The sequence below is a fragment of the Neoarius graeffei genome, chromosome 24, assembly GCF_027579695.1.
Source record: "Neoarius graeffei isolate fNeoGra1 chromosome 24, fNeoGra1.pri, whole genome shotgun sequence".
In the NCBI taxonomy this organism is placed as follows: Eukaryota; Metazoa; Chordata; class Actinopteri; order Siluriformes; family Ariidae; genus Neoarius; species Neoarius graeffei.
Genome location: NC_083592.1, coordinates 46,902,110 through 46,920,657, shown reverse-complemented (window position 1 = coordinate 46,920,657; position 18,548 = coordinate 46,902,110). Strand labels below are relative to the sequence as shown.

Here is an 18,548-nt window from a genome sequence, read left to right as displayed (position 1 = left end):
TGGTCTCACTCATGCTTTTGTAGCCGAATTGGCACTAATCCCAAAATGTAGTAGCCTTCCCAGAAAACTGGAGGCTGTTATAGCAGCAAAGGGGGGGACCAACTCAAATTATATTAATGCCATATTAATGGTTTTAAAACAGGATGTTCAACATGGTCATATAAGGTATGAATGTTTGGGTGTTCGTATACTTTTGGCCACATTGTCTAGAAAATACACCCTTTTCACTAGATAATACTAGACAGTAGATGCGAATCTGCCTTGTATCCAGTTTGAAAGCAATATCCAGTGTTTTGATGAAATTCAAGACACACGTTGCTGTTATTTGTCATTAAGTTGCGACCCAAAAACAAACCCTTAGCCCTGAAAAGCCTTTCAAGCACATATGATGAAGAGCTTGAGCACGCTTTCTGATCGTATAGAAACAGCAATTGCATGGCAATATTTTTAGCTTCAACAACCACCACAGAGCTGCTGAATTCTTTGACAGAAGGTGTTGATTAATTTTATAACAGCAGGTCTGACAGAAGTACAGGCTGTAATTGACATCACAGGTTTATACATATTAATGCACTCATTCGAATACGTTATACAGTAGTTTCTATAGTAACAGCTAGCACACAGGGACTTGTATGATGGACATGCCACATAATTTAAAAAATAATAATCATAAAACAATAGATTAAACCATGCCAGTTGTTTTTTTAGGAAATGGAGAATTTTATGTTTTCTCCATATCAAGAAGAAATAATTTTATTTAACATTTCTGTAAGACGTCTCCAGAATAAACTGGCAACATGAAGGTCTCCCAGACACAGCTTTTTGCTGTTTCTGTATATAGATTCATTTTGCTTGCTTGGAACAACATTAAATATAACTATAAATGGATAAAAGGCGGCACGGTGGTGTAGTGGTTAGCACTGTCGCCTCACAGCAAGAAGGTCCGGGTTCGAGCCCCGTGGCCGGCGAGGGCCTTTTTGTGTGGAGTTTGCATGTTCTCCCCGTGTCCGCGTGGGTTTCCTCCGGGTGCTCCGGTTTCCCCCACAGTCCAAAGACATGCAGGTTAGGTTAACTGGTGACTCTAAATTGAGCGTAGGTGTGAATGTGAGTGTGAATGGTTGTCTGTATCTATGTGTCAGCCCTGTGATGACCTGGCGACTTGTCCAGGGTGTACCCCGCCTTTCGCCCGTAGGCAGCTGGGATAGGCTCCAGCTTGCCTGCGACCCTGTAGAACAGGATAAAGCGGCTACAGATAATGAGATGAGATGAGATGGATAAAAATATATGACATTCTTGGAAAAAAAATAAACGTAACAATTGGGAAATTGCTGTGGTGTGAGGAATAAAACATTTTGAACTGTGCTATTATTGGAGTAATGTATTATTATTATTATAACTTTTTTTTCTCTCTTTTTACTTTTTAAGCTCAAATTAGGATAGGTTTTGATTTTTTTTTAATTTTTTTTAATTCTGATTTCTTTTTTTTTCTTAACACAATTTTGTATTTCTATATAGATTTATTGTATATATATCCAGCCAAATTTTAGATTATTAATGAGGTATAAGAGATTAATAAAATTATTATTATTATTACAACATTTTTTTCTTTCTTTTTACTTTTTAAGCTCAAATTAGGATAGGTTTTGATTTTTTAATTTTTTTTTATATTTACATATTCAGATTTCTTTTTTTCTTAACACAATTTTGTATTTCTATATAGATTTATTGTATATATATATATATATATATATATATATATATATATATATATATATATATATCCAGCCAAATTTTAGATTATTAATGTACCTATGTATGAGATTATTATTATTATTTTTTTTTTATTTGTTTTTTTTTTTTTGGAATAGCGGTAAAGCAACAGCTCCACCTTGTTGATAATTTTCCTATAATAGATTGTATTGAATTTCATTTTGCTGCAGTTTTAATGACTTGTACCTTTATAAGATTTGATGTCACAAAGTAATGGGCATTATTCTACGATTCTGAGATTATAAATGAATGAATTTTCAATGTCTGATAAACACTATATAATGGTTTGTTTATACCAGGGATGTATTATGTCGATCCAAACCAAGGCAATCCTGCTGATGCTTTTCTAGTCTACTGCAGCTTCAGTTTAGGAGGTCAGACATGTCTTTCTCCAATCCGGTCACAGGTAAAGCATAGCTTGAGACTTCTCTCGGGTCTTATTTCTGATCCTGAAAGGTTGTTGTGACATTTTGTACCTTGGGTATTGAGGAAACGAATACGTATTTGTGTGCTACAGGTCCCTGTGAAAGCCTGGCTAAAAGACTCACAGGAGGATTCGTTCTCTTGGTTGAGTAGGACAGAGCAAGGCTTTCAGGTATGTTATACACAAAGCTCAGGGGATCTATTACCTTTTACAGCTTTTTTTTTTTACTTCTTTGATTCTCTGTTCTGAAGTTTGAGTATACAGAAACCAGCGTGGTTCAGATGAGGTTCCTGCTGCTAAACAGTAAGCAGGTCACACAGAATATTACTTTCTCCTGCGGGCAAGGGAGCAGGCAGGGTTCGAGGGAGCGAGCAATCCGATTTCTTGCTGATTCTCGGAGACAGAGTTTCTTGGGGACGTTACGAGATTGCGTGGTATGTTTCTTTTCACATTATTTCAGTCAGTATACCTGACTTGTTTCCTGGATATCGCTCGTTCATCAAAGATTTTTCTTTGCAGTCAATGGAGGACCTGGATACAAGACCTCAAGAGTCGGTGTTCCAGTTTGAAACTGAAAACCTGGAGCTTTTGCCGATCAGAGACTTGGCGTTGTTTGGCCACAGTGACCTTGCAGAGGACTTTGGATTTACTATAGGACCTGTGTGTTTCAGCTAGAAACCTCCAGAAGACACACACACACACTCCCTACAGACTGCTGACTGCTGAGATGGTGTTAATTGGCCCCTCATTAAACACAGCAGACAAAAGAAGAGAAGCAATTCTTCAAGCTCTAGCCATATTGGACGTTGTTGTTGTTTGTTCAACAAAAAAAAAGAAGAAGAAAGAGCTGACACTTTCCACTTTCTTTTACCTTCTCGTTTACTAAGGATGCCAAGTGGCAATGATACTTTGCTGCACACGTTTCTGAAACGAACTATTTTGTTTTTGTTGTATTGTGTTTACAGTGCTCTTTGTTTTAAATCAGTGCTTCTTATTTATGTCAAGGTCATGTTCTAGTACATGTCATTATCCAGGTTTCTTGTAAAGCTGTTGATGCTGTACGATCACCTGGTTTGCTCGAAGATGCACTCTCATTTCAGGTTGTCACAACTTATGACCAAATGCACTGTGATCTTTGCTGGAGTTTAAGACATAGGATGGAAGGCTGGCATCCAAATGAATCAAATATATGACAATAATCGTGTTAATTCTGTTGCATTTGAATATTGTGTCATAGCAAACGAATAAAAGGGGTGAAAATGTCCGGTTGATGAATAACTAATATTGCAGAGGTGAGCATAAGAAGCATTCATTCATTCATTTTCTATACCGCTTATCCGTTGCCGGTCGCAGATGAGCTGGAGCCAATCCCAGTTGGCTTGCGGTACGTCCTGAACAGGTCATCGGTCTATCACAGGGCTAACACAGAGAAACAAAGTCATTCGCACTCACATTCACACCTATGGGCAATTTTAGAGTAGCTATTTGACCTAACCTGCTTTCTTTGGAGTGTGGGAGGAAACCCATGCAGGCACGCAGAAAACATGCAAACTCCACATTAGGGTGCATCAGTTGCCCTCGCTTTCATAAAATCTGATGCATTTTTGTTCGGGTGTTCCTTTTCACCAATAAAGACATCCTGTAAAATGTTTTGAGCATATTCAAAAGTCTAATGGTGGCACCATGAGGTTCTTTTTTTTTTTTGCCAAAAAAATGCTTATTTTATGTTTTCGCGTAAGGTTTGAATCACAATGTCGGACTCCATTTATTGATTTCTTGTGACCCAGAGATCATGTTAAGAACCTTTGCAAGGGATTGAGAAGCATTAATGTGATTCATAATACATTTGTATTGTTTAAAAGTAGTTGAACAATGATTCGATGAACAGCTAAAACTCAAACTGTGCTTGAGAATATATTTAGAATATGTACTAAAAATGTGTACACTACCGCTCAAAAGTTTGGGGTCACCCAGACAATTTTGTGTTTTCCATGAAAAGTCACACTTTTATTTCCCACCGTAAGTTGTAAAATGAATAGAAAATATAGTCGAGACATTTTTCTGGCCATTTTGAGCATTTAATCGACCCCACAAATGTGATGCTCCAGAAACTCAATCTGCTCAAAGGAAGGTCAGTTTTATAGCTTCTCTAAAGAGCTCAACTGTTTTCAGCTGTGCTAACATGATTGTACAAGGGTTTTCTAATCATCCATTAGCCTTCTGAGGCAATGAGCAAACACATTGTACCATTAGAACACTGGAGTGAGAGTTGCTGGAAATGGGCCTCTATATGTACACCTATGTAGATATTGCACCAAAAACCAGACATTTGCAGCTAGAATAGTCATTTACCACATTAGCAATGTATAGAGTGGATTTCTGATTAGTTTAAAGTGATCTTCATTGAAAAGAACAGTGCTTTTCTTTCAAAAATAAGGACATTTCAAAGTGACCCCAAACTTTTGAATGATAGTGTATCTAAGATATTTGGTATACTCGATAAGGTGCCATAATGTTTCATGAAAAGTGATTGAAATTTTGTCATAAAATAGCAGCTTTTTCCATAACTTTGAGCTCCTGGTGCCACCATTAAACTTTTGAATTTTGTCAAAATATTTCACCCAGTGTGTTTTCTTACCAAAAGGAACGTAAAAACAAAAATGCATCATGATCGGAGGAACTTTTCATTTTTAGGGGGCAACTCATGCACCCTACTCCACACAGAAAGTTGATCATGTCAGATCATGTACGGTAAAATTGATTTTGGGTGCTGCTTTTGTTCAGGTCATTTTTTTATTATTATTATTATTATTTTTAGATGTCCAAAGATGTTTTGGGGTTCATAATGTTCAAGATATGTTAATTTATATGCTGGTCATTGAATTAATAACATTATGACAAGATATTTACATATTAGTCTATATGCAATGGAATAAACAGTTCTTTCTGTGTCTGATCTGGGATCTTCTTTATTTAAACCTGACAAAAGAAATGCAGCCATTGTGGTGCTCTTTTGTACTCTACACATCATTGTTATGGAAATATTCTAAGGCTCGGTCCTAAATCTGGTTCCACTCGGTAAGTGAGTGCACTACAGAGCTTGTAAACAAATAGACTTGTAGTGCACGACAGTACGGAGCACGTTTCTGATTGGGCGTGGGCTTGACTCCGCCTCCTTGGGAATTTGTAACCAAGGCGCTGGTGGTTATGAAGGTTTATGAGATGAGGAAACGGACGGGAAGCTACAAGTGGATGTGGACGCCGAGTTAAAGCCACGTCAGCCAAGGAAGAGTCCCAGAGTGGTTGGAAATGGTTTAATGGGTGTGTTATTTGTATTTTAAAAAAATGTAGCTACAGGTTTTTGAAATTGGTACACGTTTTGCTCTGGTTGTAAATCTCCCTGCTGGATATGAGAAATGGTCGCAGCGAGTAGGCCTTTGTCATGCCTCGGACTCACGTAAGAACGTAAGCGGATCGAGAGCGCTCTGGTCCGGGGAGACTCGGTGTCGTGGACGCGCTTACTTAAGAAGGTAATATAAGCTCATGTTTGATTGTTTTTCTGCCGAAAACAAAACCGAAAGCTAATTTTACGCCTATTTATGCTATAAATATATACATTTTATACTTACTTCTTAGCTAAAAAGTTGTTTTTAGGACCTAGTTGTCAAAAACCGTTATATTAGAACTTTTTTTTTTTTCTTTCCCCATATAGTTACACTACCGTTCAAAAGTTTGGGGTCACCCAGGCAATTTTGTGTTTTCCATGAAAAGTCACACTTTTATTTCCCACCATAAGTTGTAAAATGAACAGAAAATGTAGTCGAGACATTTTTCTGGCCATTTTGAGCATTTAATCGACCCCACAAATGTGATGCTCCAGAAACTCAATCTGCTCAAAGGAAGGTCAGTTTTATAGCTTCTCTAAAGAGCTCAACTGTTTTCAGCTGTGCTAACATGATTGTACAAGGGTTTTCTAATCATCCATTAGCCTTCTGAGGCAATGAGCAAACACATTGTACCATTAGAACACTGGAGTGAGAGTTGCTGGAAATGGGCCTCTATACACCTATGGAGATATTGCACCAAAAACCAGACATTTGCAGCTAGAATAGTCATTTACCACATTAGCAATGTATAGAGTGGATTTCTGATTAGTTTAAAGTGATCTTCATTGAAAAGAACAGTGCTTTTCTTTTAAAAATAAGGACATTTCAAAGTGACCCCAAACTTTTGAACGGTAGTGTAAGTGATATTTAGACAGTCAAACCTGGTACATCATGACACTTAAGTAAAAACGTAAATAATCGAGATATGCGGGGCGGCACGGTGGTGTAGTGGTTAGCGCTGTCGCCTCACAGCAAGAAGGTCCTGGGTTCGAGCCCCGGGGCCGGCGAGGGCCTTTCTGTGTGGAGTTTGCATGTTCTCCCCGTGTCCGCGTGGGTTTCCTCCGGGTGCTCCGGTTTCCCCCACAGTCCAAAGACATGCAGGTTAGGTTAACTGGTGACTCTAAATTGACCGTAGGTGTGAATGTGAGTGTGAATGGTTGTCTGTGTCTATGTGTCAGCCCTGTGATGACCTGGCGACTTGTCCAGGGTGTACCCCGCCTTTCGCCCGTAGTTAGCTGGGATAGGCTCCAGCTTGCCTGCGACCCTGTAGAAGGATAAAGCGGCTAGAGATAATGAGATGAGATGAATCGAGATATGCGTATAAATAATTTTTCGATCTTGTCGGTAAAAAACACAGCTGAAAAAAACACTGCTGCACTCGTGTACAGAATGGATCAATTTCAACCGACGGACTACACGGCTCATTTTTCTAATGAACAGATAACTAGATATATGTCTAAAATAAACGATCTACAGATTAGTGACCCTTATGGCTTACCGGACGTAGTTTTCACGACAGTGTCAGTGGATGTTGAACTGCCAGAGGTGGAATACCCAGACGTGTATAATTACCTCATCAACTTTCCCTCACTGTTCAGTGGTGAAGCACTGCGTGCTTATAAATCTCTTGACAGTTATCTTTACAGAAATTCAGGATTTATCAGCCGCCCTCAGATGTGGCATCTTGTAAACAAGAAAATAACAATCCTCATTGGACGGGTAAGTCACTTAAGTATTGAGTACAGCACTGACCAGCGGATTATAGAATAGAATAAGGTAATTCCAAATCGTCCGTCTTGTTTACCACGGATCTGGCGTTGGAGAGGTAGAGGCTTAGCAGTGGAGATTTGAGTGGCTGTTTTCTGAGCCTAGTCATCAGGCCGGCTCTGCCTGCAGCCTCGCTTTTGCTTCCGCTCCCGGCGCCGCCTCCTTCGCTTTGCTTCCGATAACAATCCACGGAGACCCCGCTGGTCTCGCTATCTCGTCTGGAATGTTGTGCATGCGATGGAAATCGCTACAAACGGTTATTTTCTGCTGGAAACCAATGTCCAGTAAGTCCATACGGTTGTAGTGGATATTGAAGTCCGGTACAGACGAACAACACGCAAAAATACACATAAAAAACGTGCACAGGTAGGGAAGCTTGTAGCCGCAGCCATTGTAGTAGAACTGTATATAGTAGGTTTTCCAGAAGAAAAGGTAGAAGTAGAAGGCGGAAATATGGCGTTTGACCAACAAGATGGCGTCTGTCACAATCTGGATCGGCTGTGATGTCACATGCAAGTGCTCCATACACCTATGTAGATATTGCACCAAAAACCAGACATTTGCAGCTAGAATAGTCATTTACCACATTAGCAATGTATAGAGTGGATTTCTGATTAGTTTAAAGTGATCTTCATTGAAAAGAACAGTGCTTTTCTTTCAAAAATAAGGACATTTCAAAGTGACCCCAAACTTTTGAACGGTAGTGTATATGAAATGATAATCTTGTTCAGCTTCTTGGCAAAGTCACGTGATCATAACACAACTGGTTTATTTTGTGATTTAATATATTTTCTACTGTTCATTAAATGCATTTGAGACAGATCAGTGTGCAGGATTTGGCCCCTGGGGCTCTCTAACATCTGCTCGTCTTGTCTATTGATTTTAAATCGATCTGTCTGTGTAATAACTAACTGTGTATCTGTACTTGTAATAGCTCCTATCCACTCATTCACTGCCAACAGCCTCTCCAGGAGCTCTCCGAGTTGTGTTTTTTTTTTAATACCAGGGTTGTCCTCATTTTGCTGTTTTTCTTACACCCTTTCTGATCTGTGCTCTTTCTTCAGGGACTTGGAGACATGATTGCACCAGCCAGAAAGGATTTTGTGGCTGTGCCTGTAGCAGTAGATGAACGTGGAGCTTATACAAATGGTAAACGGCGCAAGCAGTCGTACTGGAGGGTGAGATTACGTTTGAATTAGATATTAAAATATTAATCCTTCCTACTTATTCACTTGCGTTGTCTGTCTGTCTTGCTTTCGTTTTCTGGGGTTTGTGGGACAGAAAAAAAAATGCGTTGCAGGTTTTGCATCTTGCTCTGTTTTCATCCTGTTTTACATGTACGTGCAGAAATGGAAGCAGCTGTCCAGCCTGCAGCGCAGTCTTATTCTGTTTGTTCTGGTTCTGCTCCTGATCAGTGGGATCATCGCTTACCCTGGGGGTCCCTTGACACACTGGAGAGGTACGCATGGCTTTATTAAACTTCGCCATAAGTAGGCAAATAGATCTGATTTGAGACACTTTTGATGCACACTTTTTTTTTTTTCTTCCCCCCCCAGCAAAGTCAGACACAGTGGAAAGAGGGAACGATGATGGGCTGCAGGCACATATTGAGATGAAGAGTGGCGGCAAAGCTGTTCTGCCTGAGCCCCCTTCAGAGGTTGGTGTGACCTGATTACAAAGCAACGCGTGCATGCTTTATTGTCCATTGTTTGATCAGAATCATGTTTATTGGCTAAGTGTGTTGACCCACACAAGGAATTTGGTTCTAGTGGTGTGGTATAGAAAAGGGGGGGGGGGGGGAGTACATGTATTATAAGAAAAAAAATTGCATATGTAATGTACACCATGGACGTTACACAATATAATTATTATACATACAGGCAACTTTTTCCATGGAATAAAAGCATGTATTATATTCCCTTCTAGCGGGTTTATTGATGGCATGCAATATTATCGCTTATCCTCCACGTATTACACCACTCTACCCAATGGAGAATGAGTGTGCAATATTGTTATAATATTACACGTTGTCAAGACATGACGTCACACATCAGAAACGTAAAACTTGCGTGTTAGTGAGTGACCATTTGTAAACAAATGTGGTCGCCAGGTTTGCTTCATTAAAAACGGAAGATTTTAAATAATAATAATAATAGGTTCAACTTGTATTGCGCCTTTCAAGAAACCCAAGGACGCTTTACAATTATAAACAAAGAAAAAAATAATAACAATAAAAAATAATAAATAAATGAATGAATAATAAATAAAAAGTCCACCAAGTAGGGGTCAGGATGTAATTCCAGTGGTGTAGCAGCCACAGTCCCACCAAAAGGCGCATGAAAACGAGTCCCACATCTCCAGCACAGCCGCCGTGACGCCGTCAGCCACATCGCTCAACACCACGCTGTGGATCCACAAAGTGAGCACAGAAGCGCCGCCACGCAGAGCGCTGGTGTGTCCCAAACCGCCTGCACAGCCGCCGCGATGCCACCGAGCAACATCGCTCAGGACATCACGCCAAGCATTAAAGCGCAGAGCGCTGGACAACCACGAATGTAAAATGAGCAGCGAGCTCACTGCAGTCCACAGCTGGGAGCGCAGGCATCACCCACAGCGAACCAAGGCCTAGAGGGAACCAACACCCAAAACTGGGTCCGGAGCTACACCACAACCGGCGGACAAAACACTCAAACATCAAACTACACAAACACACAGAAAAAAATAAATAAAATGAAAATTGAAAAAGAAAATAAAAATTAAATAAAAAAAAAAAAGCTCTGGTGAGAAGCGGCAGCCAGAATGCGCACGACGTACTCTCAACTGGAAACGGAACCAAAAAAAATTTTGAGAGAAATTTGGCTGCCAGGTAGCTCTGTGTGTAGTTGTTGATTTTAAAAGTGACTGACTAAATTACACAGGAATAATAGTAGTAATAATATTTGACTTGACTGCATGAGCATTGGTCTTTGCTAACACTACACCGGCTGGAAGGCAACTGGACTGCCGTGCTAACAGCACCAGGTAGCGGCTAAGCTAGCGTTGGCTTTCGCATCTTCCATAACCCAGAATGGGACAGAACAGTACCGTCACGTATTTTCTTATATTTGCCTTTCAAGTTTTTATATGCTGTTCCGTCCCATGTATAACAAGTGTTCCGTCCCGCAATACCGTTTTTTGTGATGTTTATTTACATAATGTATAATCTTACCTTTTTTGTTCCAGTTTCACAGAGACATCAGTCACGTCCACCATTTTATTAATTGGTACTTACGTTAGTCATCCCGCCTTTATAGATGAATCTGTCCCATCACATACATATGATAAAGTTAGAAGAAAAACAAAATATATTTAGTTGTTTTGTCAAAACATATAACTTGGCTATTTATTCATCTATTTTACAATTTCTTGCCTGTTCTCCTACCTCTACCTTTTTGTTTCTTCAGCTGAAATTGTATACATCTCAAGTTCTTATCTTTTTTTTTTTTTTTTGATCTGTGCTTCTGTTTTATGACCCACGTTTTCAGTCAGTGTGAAAGCACATTTTACGTTCATTGCATATAACATACAAACCTGAATCTTCTGGTAACTTACAAGTACAGTAAAGCCTTTCTACATGAATGGTCCTTTGTGATGTTACGCCGAGGTATATTCCGTAATTGGAGTTCCAGGCTTTTAGATCAATTTCGATTGAAAATATCGTGAATATAACGTTAATACAATGTGACAGGATATAATGATACTGGATAATCACAGAATACATGACAGTGATACGTGTGAGTACAAGATGTTAAAGGAACAGTCCACCGTACTTCCGTAATGAAATATGCTCTTATCTGAATTGAGACGAGCTGCTCCGTACCTCTCCGAGCTTTGCGCGACCTCCCAGTCAGTCAGACGCAGTCAGACGCGCTGTCACTCCTGTTAGCAATGTAGCTAGGCTCAGCATGGCCAATGGTATTTTTTGGGGCTGTAGTTAGATGCGACCAAACTCTTCCGCGTTTTTCCTGTTTACATAGGTTTATATGACCAGTGATATGAAACAAGTTCAGTTACACAAATTGAAACGTAGCGATTTTCTATGCTATGGAAAGTCCGCACTATGACAGGCGTACTAACACCTTCTGCGCGCTTCGGCAGCACATTGATACGGAGCTCAGATATCAGTGCGCTGCAGAAGGTGTTAGTACGCCTGTCATTATAGTGCGGACTTTCCATAGCATAGAAAATCGCTACGTTTCAATTTGTGTAACTGAACTTGTTTCATATCACTGGTCATATAAACCTATGTAAACAGGAAAAACGCGGAAGAGTTTGGTCGCATCTAACTACAGCCCCAAAAAATACCATTGGCCATGCTGAGCCTAGCTACATTGCTAACAGGAGTGACAGCGTGTCTGACTGCGTCTGACTGACTGGGAGGTCGCGCAAAGCTCGGAGAGGTACGGAGCAGCTCGTCTCAGTTCAGATAAGAGCGTATTTCATTATGGAAGTACGGTGGACTGTTCCTTTAAGTATGAAACCCCTGAATATTTAGAAAACGTAACGTTATTGTAATGTCCCGTTCCGGTTCATACTTTCTGTACCGGGTTATAGGAGACACCTTGGCCTTCGAGAATGCTGATATGAAGTGTGTGTGTGTTGGCTGGCTTTTTCTGTGATCTATCAGATAAATTCCATTCAGCTCGTGTTATCTTGAACAGGTCGAAGATAAGTTCAGTATCATGCGAGCTGAATGGAATATATCTGATAGACCATGAAAAAGCCAGCCAATAAATATTGCAAATTGCATATCTATTATACTATGTATTATAAAAATGTGCTGTTAAGAATTCTAAATGGTACAACATGCTTAAAAAAATACACACGACACAGGCAATGTACAGAGGGTGTAGTGTGGTAGTGTAAACAGGATTAACTTTGTAGCTTTAGAGAAATGGAGTGCAAAAGTTTGCACATTCTTAATTCAGGATAATGCAGCTAACAAAAATGATTAATTCCAGGTTTTTAGCACAGGGTTTTAAAAACATTCTGGTTATTTCTCTTCTCTTTTGGGAAGGGTGGTGTGTGTGTGTGTGTGGTTTTTGGGTGTGAGTGAGATATATATTGGTAATGGTCATTTTACGTTTAAGTTGACGGCTCATAGCAAGCTGCTGTAGACTTTGAGCACGTTTTTTTACGCATGAAGGCAAATTCAAATCCTTCAACGAGAGCATGTCTGTCACAGACCGTGGGGATGCAAACTTTTGAACTTGGTAATAAAGAATGATAACCATTGACTTATTCAGTCAGGGTAATATTTAATCTGTTTGTTTGGTTGTATATTATATACAAATTCATCAATGTTCAGCAGTTGTTACAGTGATGAATTGCAAAACAGGGACGCATGTTTTCTTTTCCTGCTGAAAAAGCAAAAGGGTGTAAACCTGTGTACTCGCCTGAATGTCTGTTTCTCTTCTTTATCAGAGAAAGGGCTCTCGTAAGCGAGGACCACCTGCCCTGCAGAACCGCTCGCAGAATAAAAGAAATGGCTCTGAACCCCATGGAGAAGAGATGAAGAAGGTGGTGGACAGGGATGGGAACAAGTCAAGAACGAGGTCAGAACGATTATAGCTGGAATTGTTAGATATAACTTCATAAATGGTTAATTTTTTTTTTTTTACGTTTTGCGGAATTGAGGAACTGATACATTTTCTGAAGCTCGGCAATAGTGGAGGTTTAGCAGAAGGTGTGGAATTGGATCAATAAATGTTTAAAAATGTGTGATTTATATCGCAGAGATGAACAAATTTGCTCAGTTTTATTCAGCTTTCCAAACCTGGAGTAATTCCTTAAAGATAATTCTATAGGTTTTTGTCATATCCATGTCATAAATTCATTAGCAGCAGTGTTGCTTGCCTGTAAGGTAACTTGAACAGATTTTATTAAAAAAATAAAATTAATTTTAAACACTGGTGGCCGTGTCTACTACAAGTGCAAACTAATAGCCTGGATATGAAATGTTAAATATCTTTCTTTAAAAATCATTTTAGGGCCTGTTTACACGAGGACGCTGTCGGGTAAAAATGACTAAATATTTTATCGGAAGTGCCTTTCGTCTACACGGGGACGGCGTTTCCGAGGCTGAAAAACGGAAAAAATTGAAAACGCCTTCCAGAGTGGATAAGTTAAAAACAGCCCCCGTTGCATATCCGTCTAAACTACCCAGTACGTGAAACTCTGCTCGGATCTGCTCACGTCGGGTACGCGTTTACGTCATACATATGTCATATACTGTACATGCCAGCCCGGGAAGTAAAAAAGTAAGAGCATGTCTGATTACATCGATCCAACGGACCTTCAAGCTGCTCTGGCAGCTTTAATAAACGTCCAGGAGTCCTTCGAACATCTCTACCGAATCTGCACATATACCGTTAATGAACAGAGGTGGGTATAGCATGCTCTTACTTTTTTACTTACTTTCTTACTTACCATAGCCAGAGTAGTCAAAGTTTTCGCGGCGCAGATGTGCAGATCAGACAAGACGGAAGACGTCGCGCATGCGTGCAGACATAGCGGAGGTCTTTCACAGCACCACCTAGCCGCCTGGCATGCACATCCAATTGAATTCCACACATTTATGCGTCACCGTATAGACGCAGATTTCCTCCTTGAAAACGGTCGTGTAGACGCGGAAAAAAGTGAGAACGAAAACGGACTTTTGCGTTTTAGTTTCAGACCGTCCCCGTGTAAAGTGGGCCTTAGATGTGTTTTTGGACGGTGTGTCATCTTGTTTTTGTTTGTTTGTTTGTTTGTTTTGTTGACCATAGTTGGCATGGTTCTGTGATCAAGAAGAATGAAGTCACGAATGCTAAAAAGAAAGAGACGCAGCCTGAGTCTGAGGACTCGTCAGTAGGTCTGTGTCTGTGCTTTTTTGATTCCTGTACTGTAAATTATTTTTAAACCCGCAGGTACAAAGACGGTGTCCTGTTTATTCAGCATGTAACAGTTCGCTCAGCTCACAGTTCGGTTCTGTTTGAGTCACGCTATTTGTGGAAGAAAATTAAATGAAGAAAATTAACTGGAAAAAGCTTTTTTTTTTTTTCATTTCTTTAACAACTTAAATATTCCTTTTGTTAAATAAATAAAAAAAATATTAATAATGAACAAGAATTCTTTACCCACATTTGTCAAGATTGGAGTAAAATAGCCTGTTAACTAAAAATACAAGTTTTATTAAATTAAAAATGCTAAAGACGTATGCCTTTTCTTAATGTACTTCTATGAACATTTGTACTCCCTCTATTTGCTTCTCTTTAGCTTTCAGCAGTCTGGAGAGAAAGACAGCGAGTGAGCGCTCTGAATTCTTGTTAAATCTATTTGTACAGACAATCTCAGAACAGCTTTTTCCCATTTTAGATCTTTTTTTTTTTTTTTCATGGCATTAGAGCTGTGTGTTACTTCCACCTACTGTGATCACACTCACTTTCTACTGTGCTCTTTTTGCACATCGTCTAAACAGAATTATAGCTAAGAAAAGTTAAGAGATCACGCAGCCTGATAATTGCAATTTATTTGTTTCATCAGTTTGAATAGTCATTCAGGTTTATCAACACATCTTGTTACATCCCTTTTGTTTACAGTGTGACATTTTGCAATTTATATTTTTCTCCTTTTTTGGGCTTTCCAGTGGAGAGCAGGCTGGAAGCTGTGAGGGAGGCTTTCCGACATGCCTGGAAAGGCTACAAAGAGTTTGCCTGGGGTCATGATGAGCTCAAACCCATTTCAAAATCTTATACTGAATGGTTTGGGCTGGGGCTAACTCTTATTGATGCACTGGACACGATGTGGATCTTGGGCTTGAAAAAAGGTGAGTTTGTTTTCATGCAAAATCAGAATGTCCTAGTAATGAACAGTTTTTCCAGGTGGCATGATGATAAATTCTGGCATGATAATACACAGACAATTGAGCGCCAAAGGCACAAAGTAAAACTAGGGGGTCTGGGGACATGGCCCCCCTGGAAAATTTTGTGAAAATGGATGCTCTCGGGTGCATTTTCACGGTCTGAGAGGTTTTAGATCCATGATTATAAGATGGATATTACCAGTGTTTCAATGATTTCTGACCTAAATAGTATTAATGTATACACATTTGAAATTTCACCTTAAAGTTTAACATGCAACTTAAACTGTTGTTATAGATTGAAAATCTACGAGGATCCCTTAATTATCTATGATCAAGTAGTGTTGTAACAAAAATGTGCATGAAAATATGAACAGTGGTTTGCTCCATCTTATGCAATCCAATGAAGAGACTCGATCATCATGACCTCCTGTTGATCACAAAGGGATCTGAACCTAAGAACCGCCACCTTAAAATAAGTTGCTGTATTACTGTAATGATTTAGAATGTTTCCGATGCAATTACCGTAATATATGTAGAACTAAGATACACTGAAAAGAAAAGTAAGGCAACTGCATATTATAAAGTTTAAATTTTGGCACTTTATTAAATGGGCTAGATTAAGATTAAAATTTATTTAAAGGAAACTTAATTCATACATTTAAGTTTGCAGAAAGATTATGTACTTATAAACACATTCATGAAGAGAATTGAAGTGTCAAATTTGGCATAATTGCGAATAATAATGATAAGCATATTTGGCAGTGTGAGGTCACTGTAAGCCTTTAACAAAAGAATAATCCAGAGCCGCCTTTTGTTAAACGGATCCCAGTGACATCACACTGCCAAAAATGCTTATGATTATGCTAGATTTGACACATTTGGACAACTTCACTTCGTGAGAGTGTTTTATAAGTAGATAATCTTTCTGCAAACCCAAACTAATGAATTAAGTTTTCTGCTCCTTTAAAGCAGATTAATTCTCCTTGGCTTTTGCTTGGCCCAATGTTGGCCAACCCTCTCATAGTCCGTCTCGTGGGGGGCGTCGTGGCTCGGGTGGATAGGGCGCCATGCCGTAAATCCGGGGACCCGGGTTCTATTCCGACCTGAGGTCATTTCCTGATCCCTCCCCGTCTCTCTCTCTCATTTCCTGTCTCTGCACTGTCCTATCCAATAAAGGTGAAAAAAGCCCCCCCCCCAAAATAGTCCGTCTCGCGGTCATCCGTGCTGATGTGTATCAAATTGTCCAGCGAGTGCTTTTTGAGCCAGTTGCCGTGATCAAAATTGACGACGTTTTCGTTGTCGTGACGGTTGTCTGGTTTTGTGCGCCGTCACTCACATGGGTTTCTTGACGTTTAGTCAACCAGTCTTTGATCGAAGCCATAATGATAATAGACCAGGTCAAACTTTTGTGATTAAAATCAGTCGGCTTTGTCCGTCTGGTGGGGGACAACATCGGCAGCCAGTAAGATCGCTTATAATGAATCGGAAAATTCCGGGATGTCTGACGTTTTCTTTCGATGTTTGTTTTTGTTGGACGGTTTGAACACATGATCTTGACCTAGCCAGCAGATTAGTTTTTTTTACATCATACGACACGGACATATTACTTTGACAGGATCAACACAAACATTGGGGGGGAAAAAAGACCGCTTGTTTAACACAAATATATCAATCAGTATGTAAATGGATCTGTTATTTGCTCTCCTATGTATCTAATTACTTGTGGGTAGGAAATTTAATGTATCGGCAGGCAGAGCAAGAGTATCGGGCCCGATACGCAAAAACGCTTTGGGGAAAACCATGCTGTCACTTAAACATGCTTCCTTTTGATTCTTTTTTTTTTTTTTTTAATTATACTTCGGTATTTGAAAAATCCTCAGGGAAGTGTAAAGTTAAACAGCAGTTGGTTAAGTGCTGAATGTTGCTTAGAAATGCGGAAACTTCAGACACCCTGTGCCACAGGATAGGTTTCAGGAAGTTATTTGAATTTGTTTGTTTTCCACGAATCTGAATAGAATGAGGAACATGTGGTGAGGCACCAACATGAAAATTTGAACATAAGTGAAACAAACAACAAAAAAAGACAAACGTGTTTTTATTAGCTGATCTGACCTTAAGGCTGATGAGCTGTTGCCATGGTGTGTCGTCCGTCCGTCATCCACAATTCAGTTGAATCACATCTCCTCCGTCAGTTCTCCACGGTTTTCTGTTCCAATTGTTTTGTTTGAAAGAACTTATCACGCCGCACAAAACTTGTTTGTTGTTTTCAGTTTTTGTTTGTTTTTTGCTAACGAGTTACTAATTGGGCCAAATTAACGTTATTTTCAAGGCCTCTCACTAGAATTTTCTCATCCGATTTCAGTTCTGATTGATGTATTGGGTAGATCTTCCCTTGAGGAACAAAAACTTGGTCGTTTGTTTGTTTGTAAAAGACTTTTTTCAGTTAAATCGTATCTCCTCCCTCAGCTCTCAATGGAGTTCAGTTCTGATTGTTTTATTTGAAAGAACTCGACTTTCTGCACAACACTTGGTCATTGTACTGTGAATTTTTGGCTAACAAATTAGTTAGGTCAACTTGACATTTTCTTCTGACTGGAATTGTAGCTCCTCTGTCATCATGCAAATTCAGTTGCGATCGATCGATCGAGGTTCTGGGTAGATCTTCCTTTGAGGAACAGAACTTAGTCCTTTTGTTGATTTTCCTGTTGTAAACAGTTTGTTGTGGAGGTTGGTCTTCGGTCGTGTTTGTTGTTTTGATGGCAGGCCAGATGAGTTACTACGTCCTTGATGTCCTGGTTTAGATAATCGGACATAACTGACGTTTATCTTCTACTCGTACACTAACATTGACTTCACATGGCCAAGTTTTTACATGCTGTATCCAGCAAAGTGTTTGTATAAAGGACTCAACCTGGGCTTACTCAGTAGTGAAACATTATTACCTTGTCACTGAGAATACAGGAACTTGCATTAGAAACAAATCGAAAAGGTTGCTTGCTCAAGCGCATAAACAAGATGTAGCAGTGTCGTCACGTCAGCGAAATCCTCTCCTGCTCACAGAGTTTGAGGAAGCCAGGCAGTGGGTGGCCACACATCTGTCCTTTGGGAAAAGCATTGAAGTGAACCTGTTTGAGAGCACCATCCGCATAATGGGCGGCCTGCTCAGCACTTACCATCTGACCGGTGACTCACTGTTCCTGGAGAAAGCTGTGAGTATGCACGTGTGTGTGTGTGTGTCGCATTATCGAGTGCCTCCTCCACTCCTTCTGTTAGCACATGTTTTAATTTTGATTCCTCCTCTTAGCAGTGTCAGCTTGTT

General features: G+C 39.8%; 2 protein-coding genes across 3 annotated transcripts in view; both read left to right on the top strand.

The window, feature by feature from the left end:
- The window catches only part of si:dkey-61l1.4 (collagen alpha-1(I) chain), a 118,428-nt gene extending 115,559 nt beyond the window's left edge, over positions 1–2,869 (top strand). The window contains exons 64-67 of the mRNA XM_060907139.1: positions 2,070–2,176; positions 2,288–2,365; positions 2,446–2,628; positions 2,714–2,869. Coding sequence (XP_060763122.1) covers positions 2,070–2,176; positions 2,288–2,365; positions 2,446–2,628; positions 2,714–2,869 — 524 coding nt within the window. The remainder of the gene's footprint in view (positions 1–2,069; positions 2,177–2,287; positions 2,366–2,445; positions 2,629–2,713) is intronic.
- A 2,516-nt stretch (positions 2,870–5,385) lies between these two features.
- man1b1b (mannosidase, alpha, class 1B, member 1b) overlaps positions 5,386–18,548 on the top strand; it is a 45,999-nt gene continuing 32,836 nt past the window's right edge. The window contains exons 1-8 of one of the 2 annotated variants that reach the window (XM_060907391.1): positions 5,386–5,515; positions 8,412–8,525; positions 8,695–8,806; positions 8,904–9,004; positions 12,811–12,941; positions 14,154–14,239; positions 15,014–15,193; positions 18,290–18,438. In XM_060907391.1, the coding sequence (XP_060763374.1) occupies positions 8,424–8,525; positions 8,695–8,806; positions 8,904–9,004; positions 12,811–12,941; positions 14,154–14,239; positions 15,014–15,193; positions 18,290–18,438 (861 nt within the window). In that variant the 5' untranslated portion in view covers positions 5,386–5,515; positions 8,412–8,423. Of the gene's footprint in view, positions 5,725–8,411; positions 8,526–8,694; positions 8,807–8,903; positions 9,005–12,810; positions 12,942–14,153; positions 14,240–15,013; positions 15,194–18,289; positions 18,439–18,548 lie in introns of both variants that reach the window. The other variant, XM_060907390.1, reaches the window with a different exon arrangement.